The sequence below is a fragment of the Pinus tabuliformis genome, chromosome 5_2 (genome assembly GCF_031772625.1).
Source record: "Pinus tabuliformis cultivar Carrire ecotype Pingquan chromosome 5_2, CPIR1, whole genome shotgun sequence".
NCBI lineage: Eukaryota > Viridiplantae > Streptophyta > Pinopsida > Pinales > Pinaceae > Pinus > Pinus tabuliformis.
Genome location: NC_142306.1, coordinates 166,090,185 through 166,114,562, shown reverse-complemented (window position 1 = coordinate 166,114,562; position 24,378 = coordinate 166,090,185). Strand labels below are relative to the sequence as shown.

At 38.0% G+C, this 24,378-nt stretch overlaps 1 protein-coding gene across 1 annotated transcript in view; it reads right to left on the bottom strand.

The window, feature by feature from the left end:
- Nucleotides 1-5,414: 5,414 nt before the first annotated feature.
- Nucleotides 5,415-24,378, bottom strand: part of LOC149158069 (cyclic nucleotide-gated ion channel 1-like) — a 418,588-nt gene continuing 399,624 nt past the window's right edge. Inside the window, exons 7-8 of the mRNA XM_089436102.1 lie at nucleotides 6,604-6,840; nucleotides 5,415-6,433 (exon numbers count right to left, since the gene is read on the bottom strand). Of these exons, the coding sequence (XP_089292228.1) occupies nucleotides 5,735-6,433; nucleotides 6,604-6,840 (936 nt within the window). The 3' untranslated portion in view covers nucleotides 5,415-5,734. The remainder of the gene's footprint in view (nucleotides 6,434-6,603; nucleotides 6,841-24,378) is intronic.

Below are 24,378 nucleotides of genomic sequence, written 5' to 3'. Positions count from 1 at the left end.
GGAAAACTCCAATGCAGTTGTGGACCAAAAATCGAAGTATTTGGAAGGCTGGATTGTAAGATAAGTGATGCCCTAGGTCACTTATGTAGGCTAGGCCTAGAAAGGAAGAGAGAAGGTGAAAAAATATGCTTTAAAGTGATCACATATGGAGGATTAATGCCTAATCCTTTGGAAGAGATGCAGTCATGGAAGATCAAGAGTTTGGTTTTATTTCCACTTGTCAAGGAGGTCTCGTTGGTCATTAGGGCTTAATGGAAGGAGCTTCTAGGTCTTTATACTTCGTTTAACAATATTTGGTGACTTATCAAGACAAAATGTCTCTAGGAACATTCATTCATTCAAAAATGGCCCATACATGATATACCACTATTTAGAGATTCAATTTCAATAATTTCGTTATAAGAAAAGCAACAAATTAACCCTAAATTAGCAAAAATCCCAATATCATGAATGCAACAACATAAATAATTAACATGGTACTTACATGTAAGAAGAATACATCCAATCAATAAGATATTCCAATCATAGAAGCTCCAAGACAAAGAAGATTAACCAAACATCGAAATTCATCCATTCATCCCAAAAATCTCATCCTCAAAAGATAGCGAAAATCTCAGAAGCATATATGATCCAATCCAAGTGATGATGCTAAAATGAATTCACATCACTTGTATTTATACACTTCTAATGAGTTCGATTTAGCTAATTAGGCCTACATTTGCCCCTGGAATAAAATATTGTGCAAAATAATTAACTTTTGGTGACAAACCCACCAAACTAGTTCATAAACAAAAGAATAAGCATCTCAAGGGGTTGAATAATCAATAGTACATGTTGTTGGGCCTTCTAAGAATCCTAATGAAGTCCATAGGTTCCATAATGAGAAATATAACTCCCAAAAGTAGTGGACAAGGGGTTGGCCCCTTCTTCTCCAAATAATAAACCTGTGGTGCTCCCAATGGGTGTGGGGGAACACAAGTAACCTCATGGGTCTCCAAGTAGATTGAAGATGCATGTAGATCATCTGCAAAGGCTCTGATTATGATGTAAGTGATGCCACATCTTCATATAGGTCCCATGACATCTGCCATGTGCATGGTACAACTGTGGGACTGGCTGGGCATGGTGAACCAAGTGCATCTTCTCCATCCAACAAGCGGATCTCTAGAAATCTTTGAGCGTCTCTGGGGATCCATGGAGTGTTGTCTAGTGTTGTGGAGGCCCATGGCTCTCTACACACACCCTACATGTGCCAATGTAGCCCTCTGGAGGGTTATGACCTTGTATACAGAGACTAAACCCAAAATGGAGACCATTGGCAATCCTGCATAAGATCCAATGCGTCCCCTAGCCTTCTAGTACAACAAGTCATTTAAAGAAATCGAGTTATAGAGCTTACAAACCATGGATAACATGTGGGCACTTCATAATGGCATGGCCTTTCATAGTAGGCTTTGGCATGTGCTAATGTCTCCAAGCTTCAAAGCGGTTAACCAAGTACCCTATTAGGGGGTTTCTACCTTTAGAGGGGATAATATGTTAAATGTACATCTTTCAAATGGTGGTGACATGTGATAAAGAGATGAGTGGAGTAGGGAATGAAAGGGGCAATCTTGGGCCACATGTCGGGGTACAAAGGTAGCTAATAAAGGGAAGCCCACACTTAGGTATATAATGTATAGAAGGGAGAAATCGTGATGAATGAGATACCCCGGTCTTGATTTTTCCACCATTCTTTGTATGTCTTTTTCCTTTTATGATTTTTCTTTGGTTCACTGCTCGGGGCTCAAGGAATGAGTGCATGATGTGTAATTTATAGCAGTGGATACACCCTTTAAGGTGGGTCACTTCATTGCCCACCAGGGGTTGGGACAATCATGGTTCCTGAATGATAGAGGAGACTCATCTAGGGCCTATAAAAACGAGGGTGATGGGCATGGAATGGGGTAGAGCTCATGCAATGGCTTTTCGCCATGTGTTAAATGCTTTTGTCCCGACCATCTTTTGCATTTTATGGTACGATTTCCTGTTGCATGTGGCCAATTATGCTTTTTCTTTTCTTTTATAGCTACATCAACCTCCGGGGCATCATTCCGTGCATGACCCAAGGTGCGGGTAAGAGAAAGGGGATGTTAACCCTATGTGGATCCAGTGAAGGAATGTGGACCCAGGTGGGAAGAATGATGAAATGGGGCTATAATGAATGGAGGGGGGGGTGATATATATGGATGAGGGGTTGGGACCACACAACCAAAATCAGGGTTTCCCATGAAGTACCATCCCTAGATCCCAAAGGTCAGTGAAAGAGGTCCCACGAGACTAAGGTCCAGGGGTAATATCAAAAAGAGGTTTAGGGGACAGGAGCAGAGACCTAGCCCACTCTTTGCGCCAAATCCCCCCATTAATTCATGCCCAAAAGTCTCCATGATAAGTAAACTACACTACTCAATTACCAAATGAGAATGCATACCTTTAGGTTTGGGAGGCCCACCTTCAAACATACGATCATGACAGATGGATGAGGGACCACATGGCTAGCTCAAGTGGCAGAGAAGTGACACAACGAGCTAGTTGGTGGCTGCAAGGGGCTGCTGGCTGAGGACCATCTTGGAGAAAATTTTCTCCTAGGGTATCACCCACAAAATGGTGGGTAACACTCCCCAAGAGGGTTGAGTGAGTGCCTGCTAGTACTCCCCAAGAGGGTTGAGTTAGTATCCCAACATCTTGCCCTTGTGAGAGGCCTTTAGATTTGAGGACTGATTACTCTAAGAGAGTATGTCCTGAGGGTTATGGTGAACTCGACTAGTCTATAATGACTAGTAGATGCTAATGTTAAGGCCATGGGTCAAATACCGACCAAGATATGACAACTAGCGGATGTTGATGGTTAGATGATGATGCTAGTGATGATGATGATTTGATATAACATTTTTTTAGAGAAATTTGTCAACTTGAGAACATCTATGACAGTCATTATGAATACCTCCCTAGTTAAGAGGGAGTGTTGAATTTTGTAACTATGGTTGGTCTTCATAATGTATATTTGGCCCTTGATGTATTTATATTGATTATTATAAAGCATATATTAAATGCTAGAGCCGAAAATAAAATATATTTTGAGTCATGTCCCATTTGGACTATTTGAAAGAGAATTTGAATTTTTACAATTGAAATTTTTGGCTCCAAGTTTGTCAAGTTAGCCTCCCTTCAAGTCAAGTCAACCCAACTTCTAGAGGCACCCACTCGGCCTCCTAGAACACTATATATACACCACTTGCTCTCCTCCACAAGACATAATTCAGAGCTCACAAGGCAAGATATCTTTTGCTCATTTAAGCGAAGGAGGCACAACATAGAAAGTCGAGTTTTTGAGACAAGACACAGAAAGCTGAGTTTCTAAAACATACACAAAAAGACGAGTTTCTAAAGCAGACACAGAAGGCCAAATTTTTGGGTAGACCAAAACTCTGGGGCAAATCAGTGGAGCTAAGTGCTAGATGAAATTGGGAGGCTTGACTAGGTTTGACCTAATTGATGAGTAGAAGGTCTAGGTGTGTCTCTTGTTGAATAAGAGAATTTCTCTATTGAAAAGCTTGTTTGGGTTTTCCCCTTAGTGGGTTTTCCCAGGGTAAATCTTGTGCTCTCTTTATGTATTGTGATCTCTACTATTCTTGTATGGTTGAATTTCTGAAGTATAATTGCTTAATGATATATTTAAATAATTAAAAGAAAAAAAGATCAACATTGTTATAAGTAATTATGAGTTTTCAGAACTATTGTGCTAGTATCGATTGCACTTGAAAAAATCAACAGAATTTACCCAAGGAACTAATGGGAATAGGAGGATGATGAATTAATCGATTACGGGGACGATTTACAAGGTATAATATTGTTGCATTTGGAGAGGCTGAGCCACTGTGTTTGTGGTATGACTTGCTAGCCAAATTGCTTCAGTAAACCAAAGGACAACTTGAAATTGCGGATTTATGGGGGGATCAAGATTAATTGTGAGAAGCCTATTTTGGAGGCCAAAATTGCTGCTCATCCAGGCCAAATTCATCATCACCAAAGGGGCTGAATTTCCTAGTCCAAATCACCAAAGCTATGTTGATTATAGGAGGGTCAAATCCCTTCATCTCTAGAGGCCAAAGTACCTGTTGCTTAGGGACCATATCGCACCATCAAGGAGGCCATATTATCTGATTGCCAAGAGGAAATATTGAAGGCTGAATTGTGTCAATAAAGTGCTGGATTTAGGGCCGAATTGCCATTGCAAGCAAGCTGAGTTATTCAGCTAGAGGGCTGAGTTATCAAAGTGTTCGAGGGCAAGCAATTTTCACTAGGTTCTATCGTAGGAATTTTCTGTAAATTTTCTCTCGAGAATCCATTAATAAAAATTGCCAGAGCTGCAACACTTTATTCAATTTATGGATTTACATTATTTAATTTGCTGGTAATTTCTATTGCGCGGGATTGTGTGATTTATGGTGTCTTGGAATAAAGCTTCATAAATATTTTTTTTCAAAGCAAATCCCCTTATATTTTTAGTGAAATATATTAAAGAATATTACAAATATCTACCATAGGACTGCTATTTGTAACAAAGGAAAACAACAAAATGCAAATCACATTTCCAAAAGTTGTTGTATATCACATTAGGAGAAGCTTAATCAATTCGAGTACGGCCAATGGGCTCTCGAGGCTCCATAGTATCGAGATGGGAAATTTCTGGGATTCCAGGTATATATATCAAAGTATTATGCCTCACACAACATTGGAAGTGAGTATGATGACAATTCTTTCATTTTCTTGCACAAAGCAATGGACACCTTCATACATATGACCTCATGTACACAAGTAATTACTCCTTTTTTGGCTACTCCGAACAAAACTCTCAATTTGCTTCATGATATTAAGTATCTTGACGTATCTTGGCCATTCATGGAATCGAGAACCCTATTTTTCATTTGTTCAAATGGTTGTCATCATCACAATATATGAAAACGATAATTAGGTACTAATCCTAGTCAAGAGCCATTATGTCCTGACACCTGGTAAAATTGAACTTGGCCTTAGACAACGTCTAAATGCCCGTAACAAATGCTCGGCTCACTCATTGATTCTATTGAATGTAAATGAATTTGTAAAGCGACATTGGTTACAATGCATAACGACAGACTCAAAAAGTACAAGCATCAGAAAGAAAAGAATAACAGCTAATAATGCACTTGCAATAAGTTATATGTATAACGTGATCATTACTACAACGTTCAACAATTTCCCAAAAATTTTGACGATATTTTGTATATTGGCAGTGGAGCACATCACCACATGTTTTTGACATCACGTAGCAAGGCATCTAGCTTCAGCTTTGTGACATAAAAAAATATAGAGGAACTTCAGCGACACTCACATATAGTTTATCAGTAACTTGATCATAGCAAGCACACATTATAATTTATAAATAAAATCACAAACAAACTTCTGTACACGGGATTGATTGCAATAGGTTGATCATCAACCAAATATAATGCATGCGACTGTACAAATTAATAACCTGAAACATTGAAGAAGAAACTATTTCTTCAACCTTGCACATTTCATGCAAAGCTGAACTTTTGTAAGTACGAGGGAAGATCCCTATCTGTCCTAAGTTTGTCTTGATGATAGTGAGGCAGTTTATGTTTTAACTAGCAGATGTAACAAAGATTCAGTTGTGGTATTTTCTTAATTATCATTCAGAATCTTCAGCAGTGAAATCTGGTTCTGCTGGCTTTTGGAGCTTAATCAGTGGGGTGCTCCTTGCTGGACGTTCCATATTGCGTTGTCTGTGAGCACGAAGAGCATTAGCTGCAAATCGAGATGCATATATAGTTGCTCCAAGACTGGGAGAAGCATTGCCATTGCTCCCTGACAGGGCTACCTGAAATTTGTTTTCCTCTTTATGGAGAAGATATTCATTTTTCTTTTTATAGTAACGACGCCATGCAGCTTGGATGAAACAAGCAGCCCATGTTTGCCACTGTTGGGAGTAGAAACGAAAAGTATGCTGAACCTGTCGGCTATGCAGACGTCTGAATTGAGTTGCAACAAATTTCAAATCCTCTGCTCTTAAAGCAAATGCTTCTACCTCAATCAGAGATTTTACAGTTCTGGTAGAAGATGGAAGATTTGCACCAGACTTGGGATCCAAAGCCCATGTCAGCAGTTCTTCACCACAGAAATCTCCTTGTTGAAGAACACCACTATTAAAAAATCCAGTTCTTCCTCCATTTGTTGTTGCACTTTCCAAACGACCACGAATAATGAAAAGCATCATATCAACTGGATCACCCTCTCTGACAATATATGTCTGTTCGGTATAAAGTGCTGGCTTGAGACGTTCACACATTGCATCCAACAATTGATCATCCATACTCTCAAACAAAGGTACCTGAGCAAGGATATAAAGCAAACAGTGGGGTGAGTATGCAGGTATGAAAGCAACGGATGTCCATGCTATACGAGTATTAATATGGGAACATTTAATGTGCAAGTATTATGAAGCACAAAATATAAAATCATAATTCATTACTAGAAAGTCAAATCAAGCGTCTGACTCACCCTCCTGACCAAATCTAAGCAGAGATGACGTTTTATATCACGTCTCAGATCCTTTGGAAGGTTTTGAATCAAGTTCTCTTCATCCACTCCTCTTGTTTCCAGCCATTTATACTGGTCATACCGACGAACACATTTCTGCAGGTTTTCTGGAAGTAAACGATGATGCATCCATTGCTCTGTATCACGTCGCTTTATTCGCATTTCTTCTAGCCTTGTGGTTGAAGACTGCAAATAGGTCTGAAAGAAAAAGACAGGACAGTGAAAAACATAGCACAGTACTAATCAACATTTCATCAGTTGTTCCTCACACTTCCTCTTTTAAAGTTTGATTCAGTCAGACTCCAAATTTGCTCTCAAAGACAACAAGAGCACATCTAAAAGTAACTAGTGAAGTGTTCTGAAGTTTCACTAATGTTGTTATGACCCTAAATAGGAAGATTCTTCCAAAGACAGAAATAGTATTGTGCATCTTTAATATATTAAATAATAACCAGAATTCATAAACGAAAAGAAATATTTTAGTGAGAAAGTAGGCCAGCTTAAATAAATCTAATGTAGATGCACATATAGCCAGGCCCACAATAAATTCCACTCAGGCAGACTATAGTGAATTCCCAGGCCAACCTCAGCAAGGACAAGATGGTAGTTTCTGTACAGGTCAAGCAGGCCACATCTTCCATAATCATTACACTTCTTCTTTGGAAATTGTGCACTTTTTATTTATAACGACCTCATCTACAATAATGAAACCTGTATTTTTATTGCAAATTGTCTTTTGGCATTATTTCCATATCACAATAATAAAAGAACTTCCGCCTTAACTGAGGGATATTTTGTCCAAGAAACTGGTAGGAGAGGGAGTGTTGCACAATGCAGAGTAAAACGCACTGTGGTTTAAGAAAGAACAGCATGGTTGGGTTACAGTCTAAGAAAGGTTTGCATGCAGTGGCAATGGAAATTTTGGATTTTCTAGCAATGCAAGGAGGGTCTGCACAAGGTACGACAAGAGCAGGATGCCATGTGCTAAGTAGCCACAAGCAATGTTGCACGAGCGGGGACGAAACGGGGATGTTTTTTGGAAGCGGGGATGTGGAAGCATCTACTATATATATATATATATATATATATTTTATATTTTTCTTGCATTTATATTCAAAACAAACATCCCAAATACCAAATTAGTTGTAGAAGACATGAAAACATACATATTTTTACATAAATCAAGACAGATATGGCATCCATGATTCCATTGTACATCAATGATTAATAATTCAAGCATCAACCATCTATATTATAGCAATTACAAACATACATCAAATTTTTAAGCATATTATAAAACATAAAACATAGCGCATATTATGATTTATCTAGCAAGTGAGCAACTGTCAACATTTGTCATGTCCAAAATTCAAATAATAATGTTTACAAAATAAGTCACTTGGTCACTGCCAAGACAAAAAGGTTCAAATTCACAACAAGCCTACAAGTCTAATGATTAATCTATGACAAAAGTAGTAAATTGTGAATATATCTACTAATCTCTCCTCCTTCCACCACGAAGAGAACGTGGCGGTGGGCCTCCACGTGGTGGCAATGAAGAAGATGGTGCCTGTGGAAGTTGTGGCACTGAAACTGATGAAGACGAACCCCCTACTGTTGGTGTTGAACCATGGAACCTGGGAACCAAGGGACCAGATGGGGGTGGCATCTCAACTCGATCATCATCATCCTAGAATCGCTCAAAAAATTCATACCAAAAAAAACCACTAGTTAACAAAAAAAATTAAAAACAGGGATTAGAGAAATGATTTATAAGCTAAATTCATACCACAATGGACATACCTGGATAAGAGCATCCTCTAATTGCTCTAATCGCAATGCTCCCTCCAAATTGGGCTCCTCTGGATTCCTGTCCCAAACCTTAACGTTTTTATTAGTCTTTGCATCATCACAGTAATGGGACAACAATCACAAGTTGTAATGAACATAAACCAAGCTCTCTGCCCAGTCTAAACTCAACTTGTTCCTTTTAACACTGTAGATGAAAGAATACGAGCTCCAACACCTCTCTGCAGAAGAAGTGTTTACCAGCTGTGATAGCACGCGCAATGCCAAAGTTTGTAGAGGTGGAGTTGCACCTCCATGCATGTTCCACCACTCAAGAGAAGAAAAAGTATCTTGATCTCTAATTGCATGCATGCTCCCAAATGGACCAGCGCTAAGCATATAGTTGCTCAACAGTCTTCGTACCATGGCAGCCTCCTTCTTATCAGGGACTAATTTACTCAATGCAATCATATATTTTTCGTGAACCTCTTGATCTTGGTGTGGTTTTCTCCTGCTCCCCCCCCAGGTGCTGGTGTTGAAAGCCATGATGGATGATAGTATTTAGGTGTCAAAACATATGCTAATGCTTGCAATGGAACATTTAACATTTCCCATCGGTTTTCCACCTCTGCATGAATATAATTGTACAAGGTGATATCTCTAGGCTCAACAATGTCTTTAATCTGCCCCAACATGCTATATGTTTGCTCATACACCTCCCCAATTATTGGTCGATTTGAATCTCCAAACTTGATCATGTAATAAATTGGTTTGGTGAATTGCAAAACATATTTAACTTGTGACCAAAAGTACATGTCAAGAATAGTGTCCTTGGCTACATTAGCACCATCTTTATCAGTGTTAATTTCCTCCCATGATTCAGCGCACACCATATTAGTTAAAGCTCATCTCACCTTCACTAGCCGCCTAAAGGTGAGGTGATAACTGGCAAATCTTGTTTTTACAAGTTTAAGCAACTGCAACTTGTAGTAAGTGCCATAGAAGTAGTTTACCCTTGTATGCCCTGGGATGAATTTAATGTTGATTTGTGGTAGCATCGGATGTACTCTAGCCATGAAAATTGGTGGAGAGGCTAAAGCACATGAGATCTCCAAGACCAGAAATGGTTTGGGGAAATTCCACCCGGTTAGAGAAATATGAAGATAATTAATATTTTTAATGGAGTTCCTAAGTCTAAACTTAGTAAAATTAAAATATTAATGGGTATTAATATAAAACTGGGTGACAATGTTCTAAATGACATGGATCAAGCCAAATCTAATCTTAGCCGTTGATTAGAGGCTTAATCTCAGCCGTTGAAGACTCAACAGGAAAAATATAAGATGAGGCTTAAAGGTTAGTTGGAGATACACCAAGATTGATCAGTCAGTTCAATTTTCTGGAGTGGGGTTTTCTAAGAAAATTCGAACAAGTGATCTAAGTTGCAGCGAGGGGCAGTGAGTACATAGCAGAAAGACAGAGATAGTGCTTGAGGGTCAGCGCAGTGACAGAGAAGCTACGCAGAGGCAGTAGGAGCCATGCAGAGGCAGCTAGAGACTACGCAGAGGCAGTAGGAGCCACGCAGAGGCAGCTAGAGACTGCGCAGAGGCTGAGGGGCCTGTGTGGGTGATGCAGAAGGCCAGAGAGTTGACGCAAAGAGGCAGAGGGCTAACACAGGGGGTTCTAAAGCTACGCAGAGGCTAGCAGGGCTGACGTAGAGCCTTGGAGAAGCGTCGGAAGGATTTTCGTGGGGCAGACTAGTGCTGAGAAGCTGAATATCTACTTCCGAGAAGAGGTATTATTGCCGTGTAGAAATCTTTGTTGGGTGAACCAGTTTGGCACCCTAGTTGTACTCAAGAAATCTGCATAATAATAAAACCCTTAGAATTGTTGCACCGGTTTTCCCGCATTGGGTTTTTCCGGGGACGATTGTCCAAAAATAACGATGTCCCTTGTGTGTTTGTCTATTATTTCAGTTGATGATCTGTATATGAGTTGAGGCTGCATTTGTGTTTATTTTCAGTATTTATATGAATAAATAACTTGTTAAGGAATAAACAAGTAGGTGAAATAAACCAGATAATGCAGTAGGAATTTCTGACGTGTTAGACTTAGAAATTTCAACATGGTATCAGAGCATTGCAGATCACAAGAGGACTAAAGGCACCAACGTAATCAAAAGTATTTGCAGCAGTAGCAACTGTCCCAAGAGACAGAGCTGCTCCTAAGCAGAAGGCAGCAGAAAATGACTAACCCAGAGGGTTTGCGTCATCATTTCGAGCCAGAGAGAGGGCTAGCGCAGAGGCAGAGAGAGGCAGAGAGAGGCAGAAGAAACTCACAAAGAGCCGCATCATCCTACTCAGTCAGGTAGGCTTGACGTAGTTGGCCAGAGCAGCGATTCAACCTTGCCGAGATTGCACAGAGCTGAGAGGCTCAATTTCTTCAGTTGTTGGGGCCTAGGGAGCTGTGGGCAAATTGTGGATTAGGAAGCTGGTGGGGTGTTGTTGTTGTTGAAGCAGAACAGTACCTAATGGAACAAAACCAAGGTAGAGGGAGTCGTTGCTTTAGCAGATTTCTAGCCAAGAAATCCAAATCCGAGTTGCAGTTGCAAAGAGGATTGGAGAGGAGCGGATCGACAGTTGGCGGGAAGATTTCCAGTAGAGAAATCGAGACTCAGAGGGAGTCTAGGAGAGAACTTCTAGGAGGGAAGTCGAGACTCGGAAGGAGTCAAGAGAAAGAGCGGAGATGGTAATGAACACACTGAGGGATTAGGACAGGTTGGACGGGGCCTCCAACTTTGTCATCTGGAAGACCAGGATCCTATCTGTCCTGGATAGACATTGCATCAAGGGCTTTGCCTTGAGAACAGTGGCTATCCCAGTTGACCCAGTTGATAATGAAAGGTATGAGGATGCAATGGCGAAGGCAAAGTGCATAATCCTTGATGGGGTCAAGGATCATGTAGTACCGCATAATTGTTGAGAAGAACACGGCAAAGGAGATGTGGGATACCTTGACGACATTGTATTAGGGCACTTCCGTGCAAAGGAAGATGCTGTTGGAGAATCAGCTGCGGTCGTATCAGATGCAGAAGGGGGAGCAGATAGATCTATACCTCAGCAAGTTGCAAGAGATTCGGGACCAACTTACTTCCATAGGGGCCACACCGGATCAGGAGTTCATGGTGAGGACCGCCCTGAATGCAGTCTCCAAAGATTGGGAGACATTTGTCCAAAGAATTTTGGGCAGAGATGATCTTCCAGGATGGGAAGAGATGTGGGCAACTCTTCGCCAAGAAGAGATCAGACGGTTGACCAAGGCGGGAAGTAGCAGCAAAGGAGGTCGAATCAAGAAAGAGGAGGAGGAGGATGCGGCTCTAGCATCTGCAGGACAGCAGGGGAAGAGGAAGAAGAAGGACATCTCCAAAGTGAAGTGCTTCCATTGTGGGGAGTTGGGTCATTATGCAACCCAGTGTCCCAGGAAGAAGAATAAGGGAGAGGCTTTTGACTCCAAGGCAGCTCCAGCTAAGGCGGAGAAAGAAGTCGAGACAGATGACGACTATGCCATGAGTGCTCATGCACCTCTAGAGAAGAGGTGGGGAGACATCGAGTTGTAGTCAGGAGGACTATAGAAGATGAGGGGTAGGATCCTTGAGGTGCCCAAACTCTTGGATCATATCCAGCTACGGGAGCCCTGAATGACAGTAGCAAGATGACGGATGTCGGGAAGAAGCAAGATGCAATGGAGCGACAAGGCAGTGCTAGAGTGTAGAGGTCTGTAGCAACGCAGTGGGGGTTGCAGCAGTGCGAGAGGCACAGAGGTGTTTGCAGCAGTGCGAGAGGCACAGTGGAGGTTGCAGTAGTGCGAGAGGCACAGTGGAGGTTGCAGTAGTGCGAGAGGCACAGAGGTGTTTGCAGCAGCGCAGAGGCAGTAGAGGGAGCACAGGATAGCAGCAGAGGTAGCTTTAGCTAAGCATCTCGAGCAACCAAAGAGAAATCGATATACTCTCATGAATGAATGAGATGAGGATAGTTACCCTCCTTATATAGTTTTCATGGAGCATTTTATCCTCCATTTCGTCCTCCATTGTAGGCCCTCACTTAACCAACACCATGCAAATTTATCCCCCTCCATGCAAATCGAACTAGGGAGTGCATAATTCCCTAGTGAGGGTGGCCCCCATGTGTAACTTAGTTACATAACAAAACATCTTCTCCTAGTCTAATCTCCTAATAAAATCGAATGGGGTCCACTAACTCCAAAATTGGCCCCATAATACAAAAATTAATCATGTTCCAAAATGATTTAGGAAGGGACGTGACAGGGAATTTGATCTGTTGATCTCTCTCACTCGATGTGTACTCAAGTGCCCATCAAGCTCCTTCTTAAGATCTCTCGTTGGAGCACCAACGACCAAGATTAAAACATAATCAAAGGTTAAGATTATCTGGGAGTCGATCCTCGTCTTCTTCTAGAAGATTCACACCAGATTTAATTAATACCCTTTAATTAACCAAATTTCCTAAGTTTAGACTTAAGGAGCCATTTAAAAAAAGTTAATTATTTTAATTAAATCATCTCTAGGTGGAATTTTCCCAACCGACTTCTGGGTATTGGAGAATGCATGTGTCTTAGTCTCTCTACAAAATCTTGAGGCTAGAGTACATCCGATGCTACAAAAATCAATAGCTCGTAAACCAGGGCATTGGAGCATCCTTCAAATCGGAGCCTGTAAACTAGGGGGTTGGAGCCTCCCTTAGTTAGAACTGAAAATATTGATGTACATTTTATTTAAAACAAATATTAAGAAGCGTTCGGTGGTTTTTCTCTAGGAAGGGTTGCCACCTAAAAATTTGTTGTCTATTGTCTTGATGGTTGTGCTTTGTTGAATGGTGTTGTTTGTTGTTCATATGATATCAATTGATGTTGATGAAATGTTAATGATAATTAATGCTTTGATACCAATTGTTGGAAATACTGAGAGGGGGGTTGTAGGTACACAACAACAGGCAGTTTATCAGACAGAGTTACCCTTTTCCATTGATGTCAAAGGGGGAGAGAAATCAGGAGAAGAAGATCGAGGCATGAAGTAAAGGGGAGCAATGATCACAGAGGCAATATGTGTTGCCATCAATGACAAAGGGGGAGATTGTTGAATGGTGTTGTCATTGATGCCAGCGTCCATTATTGAACACTCTTAGTATTTGTCTGGGTTGCATAAGTTGGAAGCTCCAAAGGAAGAAGCCATGGAAAACCCCCGAAGCCCTGCACTTATTGAAGATTTTTATGTTGAATATCAATGCATCTACTTGCGATACCATCACCAGTTAATGCTCCTCGTCGTGCTGATTCCAACAGTATATAGTACGCCTCATGGCTCCTTACGTTTTGCGACATATGTCATTTGAAAAAGTCAAAATCCCACTTGTTGTGGCCAAAGTCCCCAATACCAATATTATGTGGCAGCCCATCATTTTATGATCAAAGAGGAGTTTAATTAAAAATAGAATTAAATTACTATGATCAAAGTAATCATGGTTTTTGGGGTTCATGTCAAAGATATTTTCAAATATATCCCTCTATTGATAAGTTGAACCAATTATTTGTGGTGTTTCTTGGCTCCAACGAAAATGGATGTTTGAATTTTTATTTTCAATATGGTTCCCTCCAAAAGGCACAAGTCGGTTCCTCCATTGTGCCCCTTTAACTACTATAACAGGAGTGTATTTTCCCTTCCAAACTATGAATCTTCAACACTAATCTTCTAAGATTGTCTTCTGCGACCTAGGACTGTAATGATCATATGAAGAAAGCGAATTTCAAAAGTTTCTTTTGGGTTCATTGTTGTATTTTTTAGGTTAGGGGTTTTGTTGTAGTATAGTGCACACATGGCACTGTTGAGGACGTGATCTGAAGCATCAAAGAAGCCAAATTTATGGAAGGTTTGTTTCTCTTGTTTACTGTTTGGTTGATGGAGTTCATTAAGCCTTTTTGAGGCATGCTTTGAGCATTAATTTCGGCCTTACTGAAGAAAATTCTTGAGGCATTTTGTGTAGATGTAGTAGCAAGTCTGAGGCACATTCGTGGGTTCCACAACACTTTTCTAAGGCATTTCTTCAATCTAATCTTGGCATTAGTGACAAAAATTTCGGCATATATCTGTAACCCTACACAAATTCTTTCATCTGAAGCTGCGTATGAAGGATATTCAGTGCTTTCTTTAAGGATTTCGCTGGACTATACTTAGATGTTTTTATCTCTGCAGCCAATCTTCGTTTTCATTTGAATCTTATTAAAGACTCATTGCTTGGGCTCTACTTGGTTAACATACGCTTGTGCAGTGAATGATTTGAAATCTGGGAATGGTTTAATGATAGCATCAAAGTCTGCAGCCTTGCCTAAGGAGGTTTGTTGTCATCCAAAGTGTACACCAAGGGCCACAACGCTTAGGACAAAGGTTGTCACTGTAAACTTTGTCCACTCCGTTCTAGCTATCTCCTAGGCAAGCTAAGGGGGGTAGTCCCTAAGAGGTGAAAGATGGATGATGAAGGAAAACTTGTTGGGAACCAACAAGTTCTAGGAGATGCACTGAAAGCTATCTTATTAACTTGACTTAAATTAGATGCAAGCAAGATTAATTGAGAAATGTTTAAGATATTCAATTAAATTTAGACAAACCAGATTTAAAGTTATGAGACCAGTGCCTTTAAATACAATGCTCAGAAAGAAAAGACTTGCAAGATAAATGATTCACCAAGTAACAAGATGACAAATGCTGCTTTAGATGGATGATCGACTAACTTATATGAAATGCAAGATGAAACAAGATGTTAAAGACTTAAGCACTTAGGTTACGATTTACTCTGAGCTAAACGCTAAGTACTTAAACGAAAATTTCAATGAAAATCTCAATTATGCAGATGCTCAAAATACTCAATTTAGGAAATGAAAGATATACAATTTTCCACAAGTCCATGATAGAGTATTAATAAAAATGTTGATCACAATTACTTGAAAATTCTCAAAACTAAATATTCAAGAAATATCCAATAATTCAAGTAAATGGCTCTAAACTTAAAATTATTATCCTTCTCAGATAGTGAAAATGTATGAGCAATCAAGAATTAAAACCCAATATCAATGATCATAAAACTTAACTGAAGCGCATAAATAATGAAGGCCTAAGCACTTAAATTTCACTAATTAATTACTAGGGAAAACCATGAAATTTAGATGCTAATCAAATAAGCACTTCAAATAATTCTGGAGTTAAATGATTTTCTAAATAACTCAAATCCAGAAAATATTTCCTTTCCTATAGTCAAACTTAGAGAAATTTTAAAAATTTATATGTTGCCTTGACTATAGAAAAATTTAAATTTTTTACCCCACAAAAATATTTCAAATACCTAAGGCCCCAAAATATAACCTTTATCACAAAAATTTTAAAAAGGGAATTTAGATTTTAAATTTTGGTCATGCTTTTATTAAATTTAAAGTGATAAGGTTTATAGAGAAATTTTAAATTTTTAAATGGGCAATGAATCAAATGATTTTAATGTGAAAAATAAAAATAAAAATTAATTAATTAATTTTTTAATGGGCCAAAGGCCACAAAAAAAAAAAAAAAAAATTTGAAATGTTAAGACGTTAAGGTAAGTGCTTTATAAAAAATTTTAAATTTAATTATTTTTAAAAGGCCAAAATGCCACTAAAAAAATAAGTCGAATGACATGTTGGGAGGCTTTACACCAGCGTGAGAAAAAGCGAAGAGGAGCTCGAGCAGCAACGGAGAGAAGATCACGCGGGCTGAGGAAAAGGATGAGAGGGACGAGGAGCTTGAGGGACACAGAGGGACAAGGCCGCCGGATGTCTGAGGGAGAAAGGTAAAACGCAGGCAGAGAGGAAGGGTTATGCAGGGAGGAGATGGGAGTTGGGGATGCATAGGAAAGGGATGCGAAATAGTAGGGAGCAAAAAAAAATAAAGCCAACGGACAGGCCAGAGCTAGGGCTACGGATTGAGGCAGCTTACGCAAAGGAGAAATGACACGAAGGGTAGAGGAATAGATGCGAGCTGAGGGAGAAGGGAGTTAAAAAAAAACACACAGAGAAGAGGTAAGGGCTAGGGTTGAACAACAAGGAAAAAACACAAGGGAATGGAGTTATAGCAGGCAAGCAGGAGAAGAGGGAGACTGCTTGGAAAGAATTCAAGAAAGCTAAGGATCCCACAATTTTTTTTTTTTTTTTAAATAAATTTTTTTGCCCGGAAATTTTTGTTTCAAACTGATATATTTCTGCTTCGAATTGTTCCCAAAAATTCCTATGAAAACCTCAGATCTGAACCTTTTAACAAATGATTAAGTTGATTGATTTCTGGACACAAAAGTTTGAGGCTAGATCTGCTTCAAAACCCCAAATTTTCTTCGACAAGTTTCAAATCTAAACATGCACAAAACAAAAATAAAATCCCAAAACCCAATACATGTAAAAAAAATATGAAATTAAACCCAAATCCCAAGTTAACAATATAAGAAAAAAAAAGAAAAAAAAATCAAATCTATACACTTAAATTACAGATCTATCAGATCTGAGGAGTATGAGTCAACTCCGCTCCCAAATCTGTAAATTTGAGACTCTTTCTAGCCAAATCGAACTATTTAGCACAATATTTTTGAAGATAAATAATTTCTTAAGTTTTAGGTACTAGCCCAGCACCCCTGCAAGATATAATTCGTTAGATAATCTAGGAATTTTAATGTGGAAGGCTCTCGAGATCTTAAGTTTTGGGAGTCGGTTGGTTCAATCGAGAACTTTCCCAAACGCCCAAAATTTCTGAATCAAATGATTTCTGCAAACTTATAAAATAAGTCGTTAAACCAATAGAGGTATAAAATAACTATTAAATCTTTAAAGATTAGAGATACCTGCTAATCAATTAAAAATCTTAATGCTATCTTAAAACCCAACAACCTAAGCAAGATACCTCTACAATAAATTGATCTACAAGAGCTATTAACTAACAGCTTATAAATAAGACCAGCAAAACTTTAAATACAAGTTACCATAAAATACCAAAGAGGAACACTGCCATCAAGTAAAACCCCAAACACTTTGCGTTTGTATTATTTCAGAAAAGTTTACAAGAGCTTCAAGAGTTAGTACACGATTCAATGATCGGATCCTTTCAAATGAAAAATAACCTCTAATTTATAGATTAATTCTACAACGAGTAGTTGGCTTGATCCTCGTCAAAGTAATCTCGATGGTTGAAAAAGATTTAATTATCTTTTAATTTCCTCCATCGATTTTTTTTTTTTTTTTTATGAAACCCGAATTTTTCATTTAATTGAATTTTAATCAATTCAAAAATTAATTAATTTGAGTTGATTTCCTCAAAAAATTGATTTTAACTTAACTACCAAGGCCCAAGGGTCCAGAATCTCTTGAAATTTTCAATATTTCCTTGGTCGGGGACCTCCAAAAATTAATTCTTCTAGAACCCACAAATTTATTAATTTGGAAAATATATTTTTCTTAGGACTTAAAATTAATTAAATTTCTGACTTATAATTTTAATTTATTTTTGCCAGAAAATTTAATTAATTGATTCATGAAGGGATTAATAATTTTTCCAACCTTTAAATAATTTAGCCATGGTGTCTAAATATGAGAGACCATGCACTAAAATATTTTTTACATCAAGATATTACAATTTAATATATGAAGGGGGAACACCCGTTCTTTATAGACCCTCAATCATTCACAATTTTGTGACTCAAATATGATCTAGTATACCAAGTAATTTGTAATAAAAGAATTTAGTCAATTAGCTTAAATTACTCCCAAATTACTTTACAAAAGACTCGACTAAAACACTAGGACTCACCTAAAATCTTGACAACAAAATCCACCCTAGCTTTGGGGTGAGGTTGGAGGGAAAAACTCTGTGGATCATCCGTGTTTAGAAACACACATGAATCGGTGAAAGAAAAATCTTCCTAGGATAGAAATCGTCACCAAAAAGGTAGGACTACCTAGTTTGTTACATACATAGATTTACTAGGATCATTTACATTATAAAATTGCAAAATGGGTTTACAATTTTTACAAAACGATTACTGAAGATGATGATGAAATCTGGATAATCTTCACTGCTTGAGCATGATGGAATTTGTTTGCGAAAATGTACACTGCTATAGGGTAGTTGACGTGGAGTGGTCAACATCTGGCTCTACTTGTGGACACTTTGCTTCATCGAAAGAATGTGAGAATCTAGAATCTGCACCCAAGCAATACACAAAATTACAAAAGTAGTGTCCATTCAAATAAAATCCAAAAATCATCATATAACATTATGTGCATAAAATAGAAGCTCTGTAACTGTTAACAATTCTACTAACATGAAAAGTAAATCTAATCCTAAAACAGAAATGAAATACTGAAATGACAAGGTGTAGGGTTAGAAATACATTACAAAGGATACCCCATGGCATTAGATGTCATCTTTGAAGAACATCTTAAGCATTTGGCCATTTGCAGGTAAGTCAAGTGATTCACCATCCAATTTGCTCAAGTGCAATGAATTCGGCCAAGCGATGTCTCGGATAATGTATGATCCCAGCCACAAACTGTCAAACTGCTTATGTTTTGTTGTTTTTTCATTCTTGTGATCCCAAAGAAGTACCATATCTCCAACTTGCAAATATCTAGATCGAGATGATTTATCAAAGCTTTTCTTAATGTTAGATTGACTTTACACATTATCAAAGGCTTTCCTACGAGTTTCATCCAACTCCACAATCTGATCAATTTTGTTTTGGACAACATCTTTATCAGTAGAAAAATGTTGAAGGAGTTGATGAGCTGGAAATTTAAGGTGCACAAGTAGAGTTACATGTAAGCCATAAACTAATTCAAAGAGATTTTTACCAATAACTTTTTTCTTAGTAATCTTATCTTCCCATAAAGCATACTTGATTTTGTTGTCCCAAGATCGCTTATTATCTTCAACTATCTTCTTGATAATAGTTATAAGATTTTTGTTTACTTGATTCAGCCATGCCATTACCCTGAGGATAGTAGTTGGACGAATGAGATAATACAATGCCATACTTAAAATAAAAATATGAAAATTCAGTGGAACTAAAAGCTTTGGCATTGTCGGTAGTGATCTTGGCTGGGACACCAAATCTAGTAATGATTTGATTTTCAATAAAGTCCATAATGACCTTTTCAGTGGCATTCTTAGTAGGAATGACTTCGACCCATTTTGTAAAGTAATCAGTAGCAGTCAAGATCCATGAGTAGCCATTGCTAGAATTTTCATGGAATTTCCCTATGAAATCCAGACCCCAATGTTGAAAAGGTGCCTCCACAACCATAGGTTGTAGGGGCAAGGCAACTAGCTTATGTTTCCCAGTGAATAGTTGACAGGCTTGGCAACTTCTAACAAATTTATGCACATCAACAAAGATTGAAGGCCAATAATAGGTAGCTCTAAGAAGTTTGTGGGCAGCAGTTCTAGTAGCATAATGACCACCACAAAATCCCGAATGAAACTCAAAAATTAATTTTTTGGACTCGACTTCATAACACACCTAAGTACTATGCCCTCAGGACTTCTCCTTCATGAGGCAATACTTAGTGGCTTTTAATCTAAGAGATCTTCTTCTATGAGTGACTAAATGGTTAGGACATGTAAGATTCGACAAGTAATAAATGATATCCTTGTACCACTCATGCTCTCCTAATCTTTGCAGCTCAGGCGAAGGTGAATTGTTAAGACAAATCAAACCAAGAGCTTTCTCATTTCCTTTAGTCAACATTGCAACCAAGCCTTGACCTTTGACTAACTTGGTAGGTCTAATCCCTAAGTCATATTCTTGAATTTTAGTTACCCACCTAGCACGAGTCCCTAAGCAATCGATCTGAGTTAATACATCTTTAACATCTAAATGTGGGACAAAAGAAATGATTTTGGAGTAACCCACATAAGGTCTGAAATGCTTAAGAGACTTAACCAAGGCATAGGCCTGCTTTTCCATGGTAGTGTAATTCATTTCAGAGTTCTGAAGTGCTCTACTCATGAAAGCAATAGGTTTTTTGTGACCTTCCTTATTTTTCTATAATAAGACACCAACAATGGTATCTTCAGAAACGAAAGAGAAAATCATGAAATCCTTTGAATAGTCAGGATTAACTAACACAGGAGCTTTGGCAATAGCACGCTTGATTTCCTAAAAAGCCTTTTTGTCGTCTTCTTTCCATAAAAAATTTACATCCTTCTTCATAAGACTTTGAATTGGCTTGGCTACTTCTGCATAATTTGGAATAAACCTTTTAAGAAAATTTGTTTTTCCAAGGAAAAACTAAAGGGACTTAAGATTATGGGGAAGAAGAATCTTTTGGATTTCCTCAACTCTTTCAGGATCAATCTTGATCTTATCTTTGGAAATGTGTGACCAAGTAATTTCCCTTCAGTTACTCCAAAAACGGACCTTAACCGTATTCAAGGAAATCCCAAACTTTCTACACTTGTCAAAAACTTGCGTAAGATGACCTATATGACTGATACAATCCTTGGAGAAAACTGTAAGATCATCTTGATAAATTTCAATAATTTTTCCGATTAAATCCTTAAAGGCATAGTCCATGGCCCTTTGAAAAGTAGCCCCAAAATTGGTTAATCCAAACGGAACTCTGATATATTCAAACGTACCCCATGGTGTGGTGAAAGTTGTCTTGTGTCGATCTTCTTTTTTAACCCATACTTAATTATACCCCAAAAAACCATCTAGCAGTGACATCATTCCTGAACCGGTTACTCTTTGCAATATGGTCTTCATGTTTGGCAATTACATGCTAGATTAAGTTTCCTAAAGTCAACACAAAGTCTAATCATTCCATTCTTCTTTCTTTTTTATGATACTTATAGCCTTAACCAAATGCCTTTCTTCCTTTTTATCTCCAAATTTATCTTTGATGGCATTCACGATTGATTGAAAAGAATCGAATGTGTTATCGGGCTTCTCTATAAATCATTCCAAAGCATCTTGCTCTAAGGTAAAAACAAAAAGTCTGATTTTTACATCCTCTTGATTGTTACCTCTAGATCACTTACCCCACCAACCACAAAAAGCGCTTAGATGAGCTTTGACACTAACTGCATTATTGCCTTGAAAAGAAGGCAACTTATTGATACCATTTTGAGGGAAATCATGGGTATAACCTTGAATGTTAGCAAAGTTACATGGGGCAAAGATATCCATGATATCTTGCTGAAGATGGTTAAGGAAGAGCAAATGGATATCAGAGAGAGCTTCTTGTCTAAGATTATTAAGAAGTGTACGAGAAAAGAGCTCGTGTAATCAAACTCTGAGAACCTTTTCAGGATCAAGAGTAGGATTAACCAAGCTACTTGGATTTCTCCTAGTACACACTCCTGTAGAAAATGGAATAAGTGGAGTCGCCACATGGACATAAATCTAACTTAGACACCTGAGATGAAAGACGAGAAGATGAAAATGAACGAAATGAATTTCGTAAAGCCAAGGTCCAATAAATTGGTCCCTGGCAACGATGCCAAAAAATGTTCTTCCGCTTGATGGACTAATGAATGGCGGAAAAGATTAGATGATTAGAAAAATGTCGTGAGGACCAAGGACAAAAAAACTCTATCCCTGACAACGACGCCAAAAATTTTTGTCACCCAGAGTGTACATCAAGGGCCACAACGCTTGAGACAAAGGCTATCACTATAAACTTTGTCCACTCTGTTCTAGCTATCTCTTAAGCAAGCTAAGGGGGTTAGTCCATAAGAGGTGAAAGATGGATGATGAAGGAAAACTTGTTGGGAACCAACAAGTTCTAGGAGATGCACTAAAAGCTACCTTATTAACTTCACTTAAACTAGATGCAAGCAAGATTAATTGAACAATATTTAAGATATTCAATTAAATTTAGACAAACCGGATTTAAAACTATGAGACCAGTGCCTTTAAATACAATGCTTAGAAAGAAAAGACTTGCAAGATAAATGATTTACTAAGTAACAAGATGACCAATGTTGCTTTAGGTGGATGATCAACTAACTTATATGAAATGCAAGATGAAACGAGATGTTAAAGACTTAAGCACTTAGGTTACGATTTACTCTGAGCTAAACACTACGTACTTAAATGAAAATTTCAATGAAAATCCCAATTATGTAGATGCTCAAAATAATCAATGTAAGAAATGAAAGATATACAATTTTCCACAAGTCCACGATAGAGTTTTAATAAAAATCCTGGTCACAATTACTTGAAAATTCTCAAAACTAATTGTTCAAGAAATATCCAATAATTCAAGTAAATGGCTCTAAACTTAGAAATAATATCCTTCTCAGATAGTGAAAATGTATGAGAATCCAAACATTAAAACCCAATATCAATGATCATAAAACTTCACTGAAGCACATAAATAATGAAGGCCTAAGCACTTAAATTTCACTAATTAATTACCAGGAAAAACAATGAAATTTAGATGCTAATCAAATAAGCACTTCAAATAATTCTGGAGTTAAATGATTTTCTAAATAACTCAAATCTAGAAAATATTTGCTTTCCTATAGTCAAACTTAGAGAAATTTAAAAAATTTATATGTTTCCTTGACTATGGAAAAATTTAATTATTTTACCCCACAAAAATATTTCAAAGACTTAAGGCCCCAAAATATAACCTTTATCACAAAATTTTAAAAAGAGAATTTAGATTTAAAAGTTAGGTCACACTTTTATTAAATTTAAAGTGATAAGGTTTATAGAGAAAATTCAAATTTTTAAAGGGGCAATGAATCAAATCATTTCAATGTGTAAAATCAAAAAATTTAATGAATTAATTTTTTAATGGGACAAAGGCCACAAAAAAAATTAAATCAAAATGTGAAGGCGTTAAGGTAAGTGCTTTATGAAATTTTTTAAATTTAATTCTTTTTAAAAGGCCAAAAGGGGACTAAAAAAAATTTAAATCGAATGATATGTTGGGAGGCTTTACACCAACATGAGAAAAAGTGAAGAGGAGTTTGGGCAGCGAGGGCGAGAAGCTCACGTGGGTTGAGGAAGAGGATGAGAGGACCGAGGAGCTTGAGGGACGCAAAGGGACAGGGTTGCGAGATGCGTGAGGGAGAAAGGTAAAATGTAGGCAGAGAGGAAGGGTTATGCAGGGAGGAGATGGGAGTTGGGGATGCGTAGGAAAGGGACATCAAAGAGGAGGGAGCAGACAAAAATAAAGCCAGTGGACAGGCCAGAGCTATGGTTGCGGACTGAAGCAACTCATGCAAAGGAGAAAAGACGCGAAGGGCAGAGGAATAGATGTGAGCTAAGGGAGAAGGGAGATAAAAAAAACGCACAGAGAAGAGGGAAGAGATAGGGTTGAGCAGCAAGGAAAAAGCGCAAGGTAATGGAGCTACGGCAGGTAAGTAGGAGAAGAGGGAGACTGCTTGGAAAGAAGTTGAGAAAGCTAAGGATCCCACAGAAAAATTTTAATTTTTTTTTAAATAATTTTTTTGTGCCTAGAAATTTTTGTTTCAAACTGATATATTTCTGCTTCGAATTGTTCCCAGAAATTACTATGAAAACCTCAGATCTAAACCTTTAAACAAATGATTTAGTCGCTTGATCCCTGCACACAAAAGTTTGAGGCTAGATCTTGCCCTCCAGGGCCTAGATTTGCATCAAAACCCCAAATTTTCTCTGACGAGTTTCATAATTGAACCAACACAAAACAAAAATAAAAACCCAAGGCCCAATACATATACAAAAATCTAAAATTAAACCCAAACCCCAAGTTACAAAAATAAAAATAAAAAAATAAAAATTCAGATTTATACACTTAAATTACAAATCTATTAGATAAAAGGAGTATGAGCTCAATTCTGCTCCCAGATCTGTAGATTTGAGATTCTTTCTT